This window comes from Trichogramma pretiosum, unplaced genomic scaffold, assembly GCF_000599845.2.
Source record: "Trichogramma pretiosum strain Unisexual culture from Peru unplaced genomic scaffold, Tpre_2.0 scaffold39, whole genome shotgun sequence".
Classification (NCBI taxonomy): Eukaryota; Metazoa; Arthropoda; class Insecta; order Hymenoptera; family Trichogrammatidae; genus Trichogramma; species Trichogramma pretiosum.
The window spans coordinates 421,497-436,591 of record NW_019640828.1 but is presented as its reverse complement, the minus strand read 5'-3'; the positions used below and the strand labels follow the sequence as shown (position 1 = coordinate 436,591).

Here is a 15,095-nt window from a genome sequence, read left to right as displayed (position 1 = left end):
TTGGTCATCCTCGAGAAACGAGTAGTAATCTTCTTAATGAAAAAAAGCTCGCTCGCAAAAAAAGCTCACACGTAATTTTGATCAACGAGCTGGGAACCTAGCACAGCACCTGCTTACGCACGCATCTCGTTTAAAGAAAGAAGAAAAAAAAACAACAACGACTCGCGCGTAATCCCTCGTGTTCTCTTTGCTGCTCCATCACGATAATAACGAGCGACACAATGGGGATCGAGAGTAAGTGGGATACAACTCGCTCGCTCGCGCGCGAGCCCATATCGTTCAACGTCTTATCTCTCTCTCTCTCTCTCTCTCTCTCTCTCTCTCTCTCTCTCTCTCTTTCTCTCTATTGAGAGAGAAATAAGAAAAAAAACGAGGGTGAGAAGAAAAATACGGAGAAGAGTGTCAAGATCTATTTTTGTCTGCCTCTCGCGCCTCTGCTGCTGCTGCTGCTGCTGGATCGATCCGTTTGTGTTAGATATACAATACGTTACACAAGCTCGTATTATTATACGTACCGAAGCAGCAGCAGCAGCAGCAGCAGCTATTATAATGTACAAAGCTCCGTTTCACGCGTCGTGTATAATGGATTCGATTAAGGAGCTCTATTTTTCTTTTCGTATCCCCCACCCTTACTACGCGAGACGATAATTCGTTCGAATGCGTGAAAATCTCTCGGCATATTGTGTATACGATACTTTTGATCGAGCTTGCGCGCGAAACGAGCTTCGCGTCAGGAATTTCTCATCCTAAACTTTTCCCCATGCGCGCGTAAATATTACAAGCCTTGTTACACTAGTGGCAACATTTGTTGCTAAAGCTGAGCGAAATATGGTTATATGTTTATTTATTCATAGATTTCGTACTATAAAATCAGAAAGATTTAAATGCGATTCTGAAGACTTAGGAATAAAGAAGAACCGCAATATTAATCAATGACATATCAAATTGTCTAATTTATAACAGTTTGAAATACTTTATTTAACAAAAATTTAATAATATTTTCGAATTATCCAAATACATATGGGTAAGGCTCAGAATTTTTTAAATAAACCTGCGCTCGTATGTCACCGATCTTGACGCGCTTTTGGTATGTTATAGTACATGGTAAAAAAGACCCAAAACCAAAATTTTAGACCCCCTCCCCCCTCCTACCCCCCACTTCCGGTATAAACGTCCATTTTCTATCTATATTTTTTCTGAAGGCCTGAAGCAATTAAAAAATCTGAAAAAATTCACAAAAATACTTTTCAACAATCCAAACAACCTTGAATTTTTTCAGATTTTTTGAGTGCTTCAGGCCTTCAGAAAAAATTATTGAAAATTTTGAAAATTCATATACGGCGCTACGATGCAATACAAAGCCCGATCTTTTTTTCCACTTATTTTTGACATCAAAATACATAACCTCAAATTTTTTCAGATTTTTTCAGACAGAGCGCTGGCGGTTTTTAGCCGAAAAACGCCCTTTTTTTACGAAAATAATTTTTTTAGGGCGATATGAAGCTTTAAAAAATCTGGAAAAATTTTTTTCTTGTTTTTCAGGTCAAAATACATAACCTTGAATTTTTTCAAATTTTTTAATTGAAGGCGATAGCATCTATGGCTAAAAAACGCTATTTTTATGAAAAACGGTTCCTGGAACCCAGAGGTTCCGGTAAAAAAATTTGAAAAAATTTTTTTCGAATTCCTTGTCAAATTTTAATAAATTTTGACCGTCGCAAAATTTCGATTGGAGCTTCCTAGCTCATTCTAGAGCATAACAAAGATTCGAGCGAAATTCTGAAGAAATTTGAAAAATAATGTAATTGTGATGAACGTCTTCAGAATTTCGCTCGAATCTTTGTTATGCTCTAGAATGAGCTAGGAAGCTCCAATCGAAATTTTGCGACGGTCAAAATTTATTAAAATTTGACAAGGAATTCGAAAAAAATTTTTTCAAATTTTTTTACCGGAACCTCTGGGTTCCAGGAACCGTTTTTCATAAAAATAGCGTTTTTTAGCCATAGATGCTATCGCCTTCAATTAAAAAATTTGAAAAAATTCAAGGTTATGTATTTTGACCTGAAAAACAAGAAAAAAATTTTTCCAGATTTTTTAAAGCTTCATATCGCCCTAAAAAAATTATTTTCGTAAAAAAAGGGCGTTTTTCGGCTAAAAACCGCCAGCGCTCTGTCTGAAAAAATCTGAAAAAATTTGAGGTTATGTATTTTGATGTCAAAAATAAGTGGAAAAAAAGATCGGGCTTTGTATTGCATCGTAGCGCCGTATATGAATTTTCAAAATTTTCAATAATTTTTTCTGAAGGCCTGAAGCACTCAAAAAATCTGAAAAAATTCAAGGTTGTTTGGATTGTTGAAAAGTATTTTTGTGAATTTTTTCAGATTTTTTAATTGCTTCAGGCCTTCAGAAAAAATATAGATAGAAAATGGACGTTTATACCGGAAGTGGGGGGTAGGAGGGGGGAGGGGGTCTCAAATTTTGTTTTTGGGACCTTTTTACTATGTACTATAACATACCAAAAGCGCGTCAAGATCGGTGACATACGAGCGCAGGTTTATTTAAAAAATTCTGAGCCTTACCCATATATGATATTACAGTATCAAATAAATTAAATTCACGTTTGAAAAAAAAAAAAAAAAAAATAAATACATATATGAGGAGGGATATAACATTTATAACATAATTCAAATTACCCTATAAATATCATTGGGGTATAAGCATGATGTAATACTGCACAAAAATTCTGAAAACATTTCTGAAGACGTACTTGGGGACGTTAAGGGATGATAAAAATATTTAACATATTATAAATCTTTTTTGTTCTTTGCATTATATCATTTAAGTGCTTCCAACTCGATCTAGAGCATTATTTATTTATTAAATTTCTTTTTTATTTTTTTTTTTTTTTTTTATTTTTTTTTATTTTTTTTTATTTTTTTTATTTTTTATTTATATTTTTATTTATTTATTTATTTATTTAATCCTCCAGATACATATTGATACAAAAATTCTGATGAATATAACGCGAGAATCACGTAAATAGTTTAAGGGTTGATAGAGGGGTGAAAAATGATCGTATCGATTCCAAAATTTATACAGCACATCTTGGGGTCGCTAGAAAGGTACCATAAAAATTTGGACCCAATCGGTTGAACGGTTATTGAGGTATCGTGTTTACAAGACCGTCCTGAGTTAACAATAGTAGGACTTCGCTTCGCTCAGCTAAACAAAGTTTTGCATTCGCGAATCTTTCCAAATTGTACGATCGATCGAACGAGCGAGTTGCAGCACGGCGTATAAGCAGCGAAAGCTCTCCAAAACTTTTCGCGTGTATACTTAAATATTTGCGTCCGTCAAAAGCTCGCAAAAGTAGAATGTATATACTACGTATCGTGTATAAGTATATATACAAAGGTGCAGCGGCATGGAGGGAGGCCAAAAGTTTCGCGCGCGCGATTTTTCATCGCGCGAGTAAAAGATAAAGCACTGTGTTATACTCTCTCTCTCTCCCTCTCTCGCGAGCACGAAGCGTTTCGAATGAAAACGACGACACACACGGAGCATTATACACTTTAAATATACACATCAAAGCGTATACGTACTCGCACGGTATGGTGCTTGCAATCGAGCGAGAGTACTATTTTCATTTTTCTATAAATATTTTCGTCCGAAACGTGTGCGTTATTTGGCCAAAAACACAGCGAAGAGAGCATCGCACAGCGAGCTTCTCTCTCGCTCCGCGTGGGTGGCAATTAAAAGAAAAAAGAGGAAGAAGACGAAGAAAATATCGCGGTTGCATAAGTTGGAGGGAATTATTTGCTTTGACGCCAAGTATGTGCGCGCGCGTCTATATACAACGAGTTTTCGCGCGAGTATCTCCCGCGCGCGCGAATGAGTTTATTATTATTTCCCGCCGCCGCCGCACGAAAGTGAGAGAGGCCTCGGAGCTCCTTGCCAAAGAGCTTAATTCAGCTTTGTATAATAAGCTCTTCGAGTTGATGATTTCGCGCTAAGACGAGGCAACGCGCGCGTGTATTATTATGCCCAAAGTGACATATCTCGGCGGGCGAGCTGTTTATACGAAATTATTGCGCGCGCTACTCGGCAGAATAATCGAGACTTTATATACACGGTCGAGCTTGCGGCGCTGCAGCAGCAGCCGCGGGAGGTAAACGGCGCGGTGAAAGTATAGTTGTGGAAATTCGAGAGATAATTAATCGTATAATCGCTCGCGTCTGTCTGAAAAGTTTGGGAAAACTGCGACGGGTCGGATATGAAACAACAACGTTGGAATTACGCGCGGGCGAAATAATACAAACAAAAATAACATCGGAAAATTGGAATATATAATGTTTTAATCTCGGTGCGCTCCCGACGTCGAACTGATTTTTAATATATATGCGACGTTGTAGTTGTCGTCGTCGCGTCTATACCCATCCACCCCCGCACAAATGCCCGAGCGGTCGAGAGAACGAAATACGTTTCCAATGATTTTAATCGCATCGGCATTCGAAATTAATATCTACGATTTCAATTTTAAACGTTCAATCATCCTTTTTTTTTTGTTTTCACAGACAGAGCTAATCTATACGTCACGTATATTTATTCTCGGAGTAATCGAGAATTTTTACGGATGTCGTATCGGCCGAGAGGAAAAATAGTAATTGTATCGGACGCTAGACTGCGCCGCTTAGATAATCTCGAAACTCGTACACGAAATAGCGAAGATCGGTAGTTAAAATTACCTATTCAAATAACTGAAAATACATTAAAAAGTCTCCCTCCCAGCTAGAATGTATAATATCCTTACATCTCGATATATTGTATATTATATTATATCGTACCTCTCGCTCAGCTGATCGAACCTCGCGAACAGCTCGTTCAGTATCTTGACGAGCTCGCTGGCCGAGTAGGTGGACGATATCGCGGTGAAGCCCACGATGTCGGCGTACAGTATCGAGACGTTCTCGTGCCGCGACATGTAGATCTTCTTGAACTGGGTGTCCATGGAGGCGCCGAGATCCTGGCGCATCATCACCGCCACGTGCTCGGGCAGCACGCTGAGCAGCAGACGCTCCTGCTCCATCGACTGCTCCTCGATCATCATCTGGACCTCGAGGCTGGACTTGGTCTCGAGGAAGGCGCGACGCTGCTGGAACTCCGACAGCAGGTAGCTCGCGTCGCCGAGGATGCCGGCGCAGAAGCACAGCGTGCCCGTGAGTAGCTGCGCAGCGACAAAAACAAAAATGTCACGTGTCAAAGAAAGAGATATAAAACTGAGGGTACAATTATTTTATGTATTGTATATATTTTATTGTCAATTTAAACCTTTATTTTTGTTAACTATTTTTCTATCTGTCTTCCATATTAATTTTAAGTATTAGTTTTCAAGTATCAAATATACTAAATAATTATTGAAACTAGTTTTTCTTGTAAATTTTTTAGGTACAAAAAAAACTATTAATAAATAAACTTAATTATAAGTAGTAATAAACCATCATAAGTAAGATAACAATAACCGCCCAGTGTCTATAAGATCATTCTGTGTAGGATCTCAATAATAAATACTTTTTTTGTCTGTAAAATAAGCATATCTCATAGAAAAAAAACGATATGAATGTTTGTATTTATAATTTTTGATTTCACGTTTCTTAATTATTGAGGGTAGTTTTCATAATTTGAGACACCATAAAAAATTATTCAAATTAACCTTTTCTCGCTCCCGCAAGAGAGTAAACTCATTAATCTTGAATCAATGACTAAGGATTTAGGCAATAATCTAACAAATTTTATGAATTTCCTAAAAATTCTATGTAATATCTCATTTACAACCATTCGCAAACGTTTTTATGTTCCACTAACTGACTTGTTTACAAATGTTATGCGTGCTCATAACTTTATTTCTTAGGAATGAAGTGCCTAAATGAGTCGTTCACAGAGTCCGTAAAATAGTACAGACGCTCGTATTATTTACTTTCAAAAGAGAAAATAATTGAAACTGGAAACAAAAGTTTCTTTCTCAAGTCAAAGTGGGCCAACTTCAAATAATTTTATTGTAAGATGAATTGAATAAAATTATGGTCTTTATATAGTAATCGAAATTTTGCCACTTACTGATTTACAATACACCATCTATTGACGAAATCGAAAAGCTTTTAATCAAAATATCACACCTCAAGATTAACCACGAATCCTGTTAGTAAATAATACAACACGAATTCCGTGAAATTAGTCCTAAACATTTTCCAACCATACCAACTTGCAAATAGATGACTACGAGTGCTCGTGTATCGTATATTACATACGTCATTACTTAATGACGAACGGCTATATGATCCCTTCGAGATTTTCCGGGCGATATTTACAAGTATATACATTACGAAGTAGCGTGTGTCACTGCCTCTCGATNCCCCCAAAAAAAATGTTTACGCTGCCTCGATGTTACAGCCAAGTGGTATATGTCTCGGATAACAAAATTCGTTTCCGAACGATTAACCACCGCCTATATAACCACCGCGGCACGAGTCACGTGGCGGACTCTTTTGCCGAATGATCGAGTTTTATTATTTGACGCGCGTTGCCGGAAATCATCGCGCTGTTGTTGTTATCGACGCGCTCGCGCAGCCCAACGCGCGAATCAATATCAATAACGCTGTAAAAATATTTTTTCAATGTATACGACCCGTTGCGTCGTGTGTTTCGAGTGAAAGCTTTTCGAGCTGCGAGCGAGCGAGCGAGAAAAATAAAACAACGCCGAAAGCTCGTACGATGCGCGCGATGCGTATGTTACGTATATATTGGCAAATTAAGCACCTGCAGCAGCCGCGAATGATTCATGTCCTCGTGTGCTCGCTGTAATTAATTAATTTCTGGTGCCCACCAACACGCACTGCAGTTGCAACAAAACAAAAAAAGAGAAGAAGAGTATCAGCGAGACACCTCGATAAATATTTACTCTCCTGCTGCTGCTGCTGCTGCTTTTCGCGCGCCGCGCATGGTTAACCATATAATTCATTGTGTGCACAGTACTGCCACTCGTTCTATATAGCTTTGCTTGCTGTATTGAATTTAATCACCCGATATATATGTGCAGCAGCAGCCACCGCCACCGCCGCATCCATTATTCAGCGATGCGTTATAAAAGAACACACACACACATACTCCCTACTCCGCTGCGCGCGACGTTATCTATTTATTCTTTTTCTCTTTTGTTAATCATGTCAGGCTTGAAATTGGATTTATACACAGACACGGTATAGTCGTGCTTTTTAATCGCGCACGAAGGGACGTATTCGATAAAAGAAGAGATAAAGCAAAAAAAAAAAAAAAACTGTAACCCTTTGCCGCGAGGGGGTGGAGCAAAATTGTCTTTTCGCAAAGTGTATATACTTTGAAAGTCAACCGAAGAGTCAACAGAGCGCACACACACACCGAACTTTGATTCGGTCTTACATAAAACATTCGCCGACATGGAATAAAAAAAAAAGATGAACGGGGTATAGGAGGAATCACGGATCAAGGAAAGCGTAGCGTACACACAAAAGTCCGTTAATTGGTTTTTCCATCGGGGATTTTTCTCTGTGTCGAGCCGAGGAAGACTCGGCTCGGCTGCGCGCGAACATTATTCGGTTGCGCGACGACAACGACTCTTTGTTGTCTCTCTGCTATGACTGATATTCGCGTGCACATCTACACGCACACACACACAAAGATATACACTTTGAAAATCAAGGTAGAAAAAAGAGAGAGAAGAGAAAAATCGATACGCAGACGTTTCGAGCGATTATCGTGCAGCGCGTATAAATGTGTGTAAGCAGATGTTGCCGCTGTGACACACAAACGGACACCTGTGTCCCGACTGGTATAGAAAAAATGCTCGATCACGCGCGTGACGAGCTTTTCATTATTATTTTCCGTTTTTTTTTTTTTTTTGCTCTTTCGTACGATTTGTCTGTTCTCTCTCTTTCTCTCGAACAAATCCCTGTGTCGTCGAAACCCGACTATTAGCGATCGCCCCTCGCGCTTATTCGCATGGATTTTATTTTTCGTTTGCAGCTGGCTCTGGAGCTTGCGATCGGAACGTTATGCTCTTTATGAAAAAAAACCTTGAATTTGATGCAGATTTAAAACGATGTATGATCGGTTCTGATTCATAATTTAACTTTCGCCACACAAAAAATGTATGAAAGTAGAATCGCGTGCATTATTTTTAATGCAAAAATGAACGAGATTTAATTTTGCTCTCAAATTTGAACATTGGAATTGGCTCAAAAAAATCCATGAAAATTCAATTGTAATTAAAGCCAGTGTCCACCGCCAGATGGCGAAGTGCCTTTATCTGTGATTCCGCAAGTGACCAAGTAAACATAATTGTATGTATTAATCAAAAAATGAACGAGATTTAATTTTACTTTCAAATTTGAACATTGGAATTGCCTCAAAAAAATCCATGATAATTCGATTGAAATTAAAGCCCGTGTCCATCGCCAGATGGCGAAGTGCCTTTATCTGTGATTCCGCAAGTGACCAAGTAAACATAATTGCATATAAATCCGAGAGTATGAAGCATACTTATAACAGCAGTGTTATGCCATTATAACGTGAAAAACATCGTTGTACTTATTCGTAGTTAATTTTCTCAGTTATTTAGCGGCTCTCTATCGAGCTTCTCGCCGAGCGATGATGTATAAAATAAACGCACGTAAACGCTCTCGAGTAATTCGTTTGTAACCCAAGTATACGGGGAGGACAGGACTGTTTTAGTTAGTAGTGCAGCTGCTACTCAAGGGGGCTATTACCTGTATATACTTTTACAGCCAACTATAAACGTTACTCCCTGAAAAATTACGCGACGATTGCGCTTTTAAAAATCTAATGATCGCAAGTTTTTAGACCTTCGACTTTTAAACCTCATTTTCGAAAATTGATGTCACACATTTTTGGGATTTTCCTATCGAACTAGAATTCGCAGATTGTTATTATTCAACGTCCAAACGCTGACACATTATAGTAGTGGTACCGGTCGCCAGATTGCGCAGGTTAGACCATCTCGAAACTCGTACACAAAATAGTAAGGATGGATAGTTATTTGATGTAGGGAAATAATATTGTGCATGGAAGTGGATCCAAGGAGCAAAAGAAACCAAAAAAAAGCTCCAAAAGCTCTCGCTGCGACTGTGTCTAATCGAGGCCGCGCGTCGAGCACGCAAAACACACGTACACACCGTGTGAAATTCCATCCTCGCGCCGAGCTCCTTATATATTATATACGCGAGCGATTTTACATACTCTCGACCGCGATATATGTATAGATATATATCATAACGCGCGATATGTATAATCAATGCACCGCAGAGCCAGAGCCTGCATAATAATAAATATATGCGAAGGCGCGCACAGGGTGAGAGGGTGGGTAGGTAGGTAGAGAGAGTCTTATCGTCGAGCAACTGTGCAAATTGCACCCAGTCTCAAGGACTTATAAATGCAGCAGAAAATATAGCATATCGCGCGCGTTTTAATATATAAAACATGCATACGTGTATTATATATAGAGAGGGGTCTGGCTGAAATACCGATGTAATATGTAAATAGGCGCTTTCGGCTTTATATATACGCAGCGACCAACGCCGCGCGCGAGAGAGAGCTTGACCACTTGTGCATCGATGTTTTTTTCTGCTCTACTACTCACTCCTCGCGTTTCAGCTGTAGCCTTTAATACCCCCCGCGGCTTAACAGCGAACTGCATCAGCTGCTGCTGCTGCTGCTGAGCATCGGAAACATATCGCGCGCGTCCTGACCGTGAAACTTTCATACAACGTCGCTTCGCTAATTTCTTTCTTCTTTCTTTCCTATGTATATATGTATTGGATTCTCAAGGTCTCTCGCCGCGATGATCTTTTTTTTTCTCTCTTGTACACATTGACATCGCGAACTGGAAAAAATTCAATTGAACTTCGACGAAATGTCAACTGTGAGCCGTCGTGTATTTGCTGTACGCGAGTAAAAATAACGAGCGTACGTGCAGCAGCAGCGGCAGCGGCACGCGCGCGTCAAAAACAAATAGAATTGAAAAGTATAGCAAATTGTAGAATCGAAATAGCAGCAGCAAAAAATTCCATTTCTTTATTTCGCGTTCGTTATAATAAAAAAAACGTCATGATGTACACAGGCGTGTGCACGAGAAAAGAAAGAAAAAAAAAGAAGAGGAGGAGGAGGAAGAGCTGTCATCGAGTGGTACACATTGTATACCAGGCGGGAGGCACTGCTGTATATATATATTGTATATAAAATAACGTACACGAGCCTCGTTGACGACCTTAACTTTCCTTGACTCCGCGAAGCCGACCCAGAGAGCTTTTATATTATGCCTCGCATTGTCTTATCGATCAAAAAAAAAAGGAGAAGAAAATGTGTATTATCGTTTGATACTAGCCGATTACGTATATAGCCTCTGATTACAACTGTACAATATTAGCCACGGAGAAACAGGTGGTTACAAACACAATACGACTCTAGCTATTACGGAAACAAATCGATCATGTATCCATAATGTACGAACGCAAAACACACGGGGGGATTCTCGCGCTATTTTTTCCCTTTAAAAATAATACAGCTTCAATGCGATGACGCCCGAGCTCGACGCGAGCGCGTCATTATCACAATAGCGGAATAGGCTAAACGGCATCTCTCGTTTATATATATAACACGCTTGGCGCGTGTATTTCCCGCAAAAAAGCTCCATATAATACAAGGGACGACGACAGCAAAAAAAAAAAAAACAATTCATAACTAATTTTCGGTCACGCGCGCGCGAGTATATTATATACACTCCGAGGGCGAGAGCGAGAGAGAGATGATGATTCTCTGTTCTCTCCGCAATTCGCGAGTAAATATTTTTCTTTCATTTCGACACGCGCGCGAAGAGCGCTTCGGGTGATAAAAAAAAGGGAGAGAGATAAAGAGAGAGAGAGAGAAAAGACTTCACGCTGGTCGTGAAATTAAAAGAGAGAGAGAGAGAGAGAGAAAAAAGGCAAAACGGCGTGCCCACGCGTCACATTAATCAACGACCGAGTGCGATTATATATACAGAGAGAGAGATGCAGGATATAAAACGTTCGAAAAGCCATTAGGTCGTGCGAATTGTGTATTTGTATTAGCGAATGGGGTCTAATTTTTTTTTTGTCGTCATTGGCGAGTTATCATGGTGCACGCATCTTTGGACGTGTCGTTTCGAAGGATCAGGCCACCGATCGATCAACCGCAAGCTCCTTTCATTCATTCGCATCCTTTCCATACACCTTATATATATATATTGACCCGCATTCGATAAAAAAAAATACGTGCATTTTTTTATTTATCATCGGTAAAAAATTAAAATCAGCGTAATGTTTTAAGGGGAAACAGTCGATAACATTGTCTTTTCATGAATCATCTGTATTTAAAAAAAAATTGACTCACTATGACGTTGACGGACACGTCGAGATTCGACAATCCGTAGACCGAACCCAGATAAGCCGCAGTCGTCGCCACGGCCAAACCCAGACACAGCGACAGCCTCAGCGGCAGCGTGGCGAAGTGCAGATACACCAGCATCAGTAACCAGCCGAAATTGTCTCGCGGCGTCACGTCGTGGCCGTCCTTCAGGAACAGCGGCCCGATCAGCTGGGCCGAGCTCACCAGCCAGGCGAGATACGGCACCGAACGCTGCCAGCAGCCGTCGCTCCTGGGCTTGGTGGCCCACTCGGACCAGGCGAGCAGGGCCAGATTCACGGCGAGGCCCACGCCGACCGGGATCCTGACCATCGTGTGCGAGTCCGGCAGGCCGATCGTGTAGAAGTCGTAGAGCACCGCCGAGACGAGGAAGTATTGGAGACCGCCTCGGCGCTCCTTGAGGGCGGAAAGGCGGTAGAGCTCCTCGAGCTTGGGATCGCTGAAGCCGAGCTTGAAGACGTTGAGCGGTCGGCCGTTCTTGAGGTACGACTCCTCGTTGGTGAGCTGCTGCTCTTCTTGGTGCAGCGACATTATTGCAGGAGGAGGAGGAGGAGGAGTAGGAAAAGGGTGTACAAATGGGCAAGGATGCGACTTTTTTTGCTGCTGTTGTTGTCGATAACTCTACGTTAAACCACTAAAGCTCCCTTTACTTTTTTTTCATTCTCTCGGGACGTAGCCGAGCATCCGAAGCCATGCTGCCTCGGGATTATCCTCTCTCTCTCTCTATCGCACAACGATGCGCGTATCTCGTTGATCCAGTTCGATGATCGACGATCGAACTACTCGACGATTCATTCCTTCCTCTCCCTGTATCCGATCTATATTACCACCGTCATCTCGCTCTCTCTCCTAGGCCTGACGACGACGACTGCCCGCTACGAGCTCGAGCTTGCGATCAGCTGCTGCTGCTCCTACTATAACTCTCATTGCACTGCACTGCACTGCACACACACATACACACAACACCTCGTGCAACAGCAGCAGAGCCTCGAGGTTAGAAAACGGACGAGCACAAATAATAATGCATCGTCGTCGTTCACAGTGTCAGCACGTACAAGCAGATCAGCGTGCAGATCAGCAGCGTCAGCGTGAACCCAAGCATGTGTCGTCGCTGGATAATTATAAATAATAAAAAAAACAACGTATTGCGAGCACGCTTCCCCGATATTATTCCGCACTTGCGCACTATATATTATATTATTGTAAACGCACTGCACAGAACTGCAACTGCACACTGCACGAGAGCACAACAATAACAACAACGACGACGAACGAGCAGCACGCAGCTGCGGTAGTAGTAGGCGCTTAAACAGGAGGAGAGAGACTGACTCGACTTGACTGAGAGAAAAAAAGCTCGTGTGCTCGCGCGGCTGCAAGCTCTGCAGTGAGCGCGCGCACATACACCAACACGACACACTGGTCTCTCTCTCTCTCTCTCTCGCGTGTTCGCGAGCGCTAGGCAGGGAGGACTGGCCGGGTAACTGCTCCTGAAACGACTGCTTTCTGCTATCGTGTGCCAGCGGGGAGAGAATCCTCTCTCTCTCTCTCTCTCTTTCGCTCTGTGCGAGGCTCGTGTGTATGTGGACTTGCGCGTAGCCGTAGTAGCACAGAGAGAAAGAGAAGTGAGAGAGAGAGAGAGAGAGGAAGGGAGAGAGAACTCTGCCTGCTAACCAACCGGTCGATATATCCCCCTGCGACTTCGCTATATATACCGCGGAGCAGAACAGCAGTTGTGCTGACTGAGGCGAGAGCTTTTATATACCAACATATATGCGCGCGCAACGATCGCACAAGCCGCCGCCGTCGTCGCCGCCGTGCCAAAGCTACTGCCTCTGCTGCTACTACTGGCACTGCTCTTGCCAGCGCGCGAGTGCTCTATCTCTCAGCGGGGTTGCATACATATATAGTGTACAAGAGAGAGCGAGAGATTCGAGCCTACATAGCTAGTACCTGTATATATATAGCAGCGGCGTGCTGTAGCCCGATCAATTTGTTACCCCTCAGCTTGACGAGCTTTTTTTTTCCCTTCACGCGTCCAATTTTCGATGTATAGATTTATATTATGTTCTCTCGCCAGCGCGCACAAGGTGAACGTTCTCGTGCCAGCAGCAGCAGCAGCATCAGCCGCCACGCGCTATATCTACTAGCAAGCTGCAAGCTCTCCCAAGGAGACGCGCGAAAAGATACATACGAGTCTATATGCTAGCGAGCTGCTACACACAGAGGGCTTTTTATTGCGCCCGAACTGTCTCTCAAACTCGCTCGGGGCGCTCTCTCTCTCTCTCTCTCTCTCTCTCTCTCTCTCTCTCTCTCATTTATTTTTCCGCGGGCACAAGAGAGAGAGAGAGAGAAAGAGATTTATTGCCTACCACACGCGGGGCAATCTCGAGCCGAGAGAGAACAAGAGCCTCGGAAAGCTCGCTGTGTGCGCGCGATATTATACGGCACGCGTGTGCGCGCGTGTTTCCTTGGGATTCAGCGCCGAGTTTAGCATGCCTTATTATAAACGCGATCCGCTCTTACGTCGCGCGTTTACGTAAGCAAATTTTCGTACTCTTTTTGAGCGGATTAAATCGTGTACTTGCAAGCCCACCCCCCACACACACTCGATGATACGATGAAAAATGTCGCGTCGTCTTGGTGTATGCGATCTTAACGCAGCATGACGTACACAGCTCTGACAACGCGGCGCCGCGCGTACTATGTGTATACTCGAGAGAGCGTTGCAAATCCGTCTATTCATTCGAAGGATTAATCCCGGGAATCCGAGTAGACCATGCGGGAGCGAACGAGCTCCGCGTGTAATTTTCGAATTCTCGTATACGCGCGCTCTCGCTAGCCGCACGTATGTACGCGTGTATCAAGATACGAGGCTATAAAGCTCCGACACGCGTACGCTCGCGCAAAGCTCGGGGATGCGACGCGTTGTATAGCAGCGATTAAAACGATAGTGGAAAGTTTTAGAAAATGTTCGATGATCTACTGGAGAGAAAGAACGATAATTTTTTGAATGAAATGGGACGATGCTATCTTTGATGGATATAGAATGAATCGGGGAAAAAAGTCGTAGTTTCTCGCTCAATTTTCGAGTGATTAATCTTATATCATATTGGAGAGTGATGTGGTTTTTAGTGTGAACAGTTTTGAAGCCCTTTGAATTAGTAGCTCAGCTTCGGTATAAAAATATTTTGAATAATTTATTTTGACCTATCAGTAAAAAAAACTTTAAAATTTTTTATTCGACACGATCTTATATTCTTTTTGATTCATAAATTTTTATTCCATAATAACTCGTTCGTAGTTCTCAAAGTCAAACGATTTCTCAAAAGACGCATAATATAAATTTTAAATGCGATCACGAATAAATAGGTTTTTTGATAAATGAACTTACATAAGTGATCTTTATTATTTTGTGTATGATTTTCGAGAAAATAAACTTGCGCTGCCTGACGGTCAATACAACTACCAATGCAGCACCCGGACGATATGACGAAAACGACTCTTTTATCTAAATAGATTATTCTGCTATCATGCTAAGATGATTAATTTTTTTTTTCTAATAGTAATTATCCTCATTAGTAAAAGAAGTTCAAAAAATGTTTGAA

General features: G+C 41.7%; 1 protein-coding gene across 1 annotated transcript in view; it reads right to left on the bottom strand.

The window, feature by feature from the left end:
• Positions 1 to 12,401, bottom strand: part of LOC106659602 (adenylate cyclase type 3) — a 29,520-nt gene extending 17,119 nt beyond the window's left edge. Inside the window, exons 1-2 of the mRNA XM_014382214.1 lie at positions 11,458 to 12,401; positions 4,845 to 5,224 (exon numbers count right to left, since the gene is read on the bottom strand). Coding sequence (XP_014237700.1) covers positions 4,845 to 5,224; positions 11,458 to 12,021 — 944 coding nt within the window. The 5' untranslated portion in view covers positions 12,022 to 12,401. The remainder of the gene's footprint in view (positions 1 to 4,844; positions 5,225 to 11,457) is intronic.
• Positions 12,402 to 15,095: the final 2,694 nt, after the last annotated feature.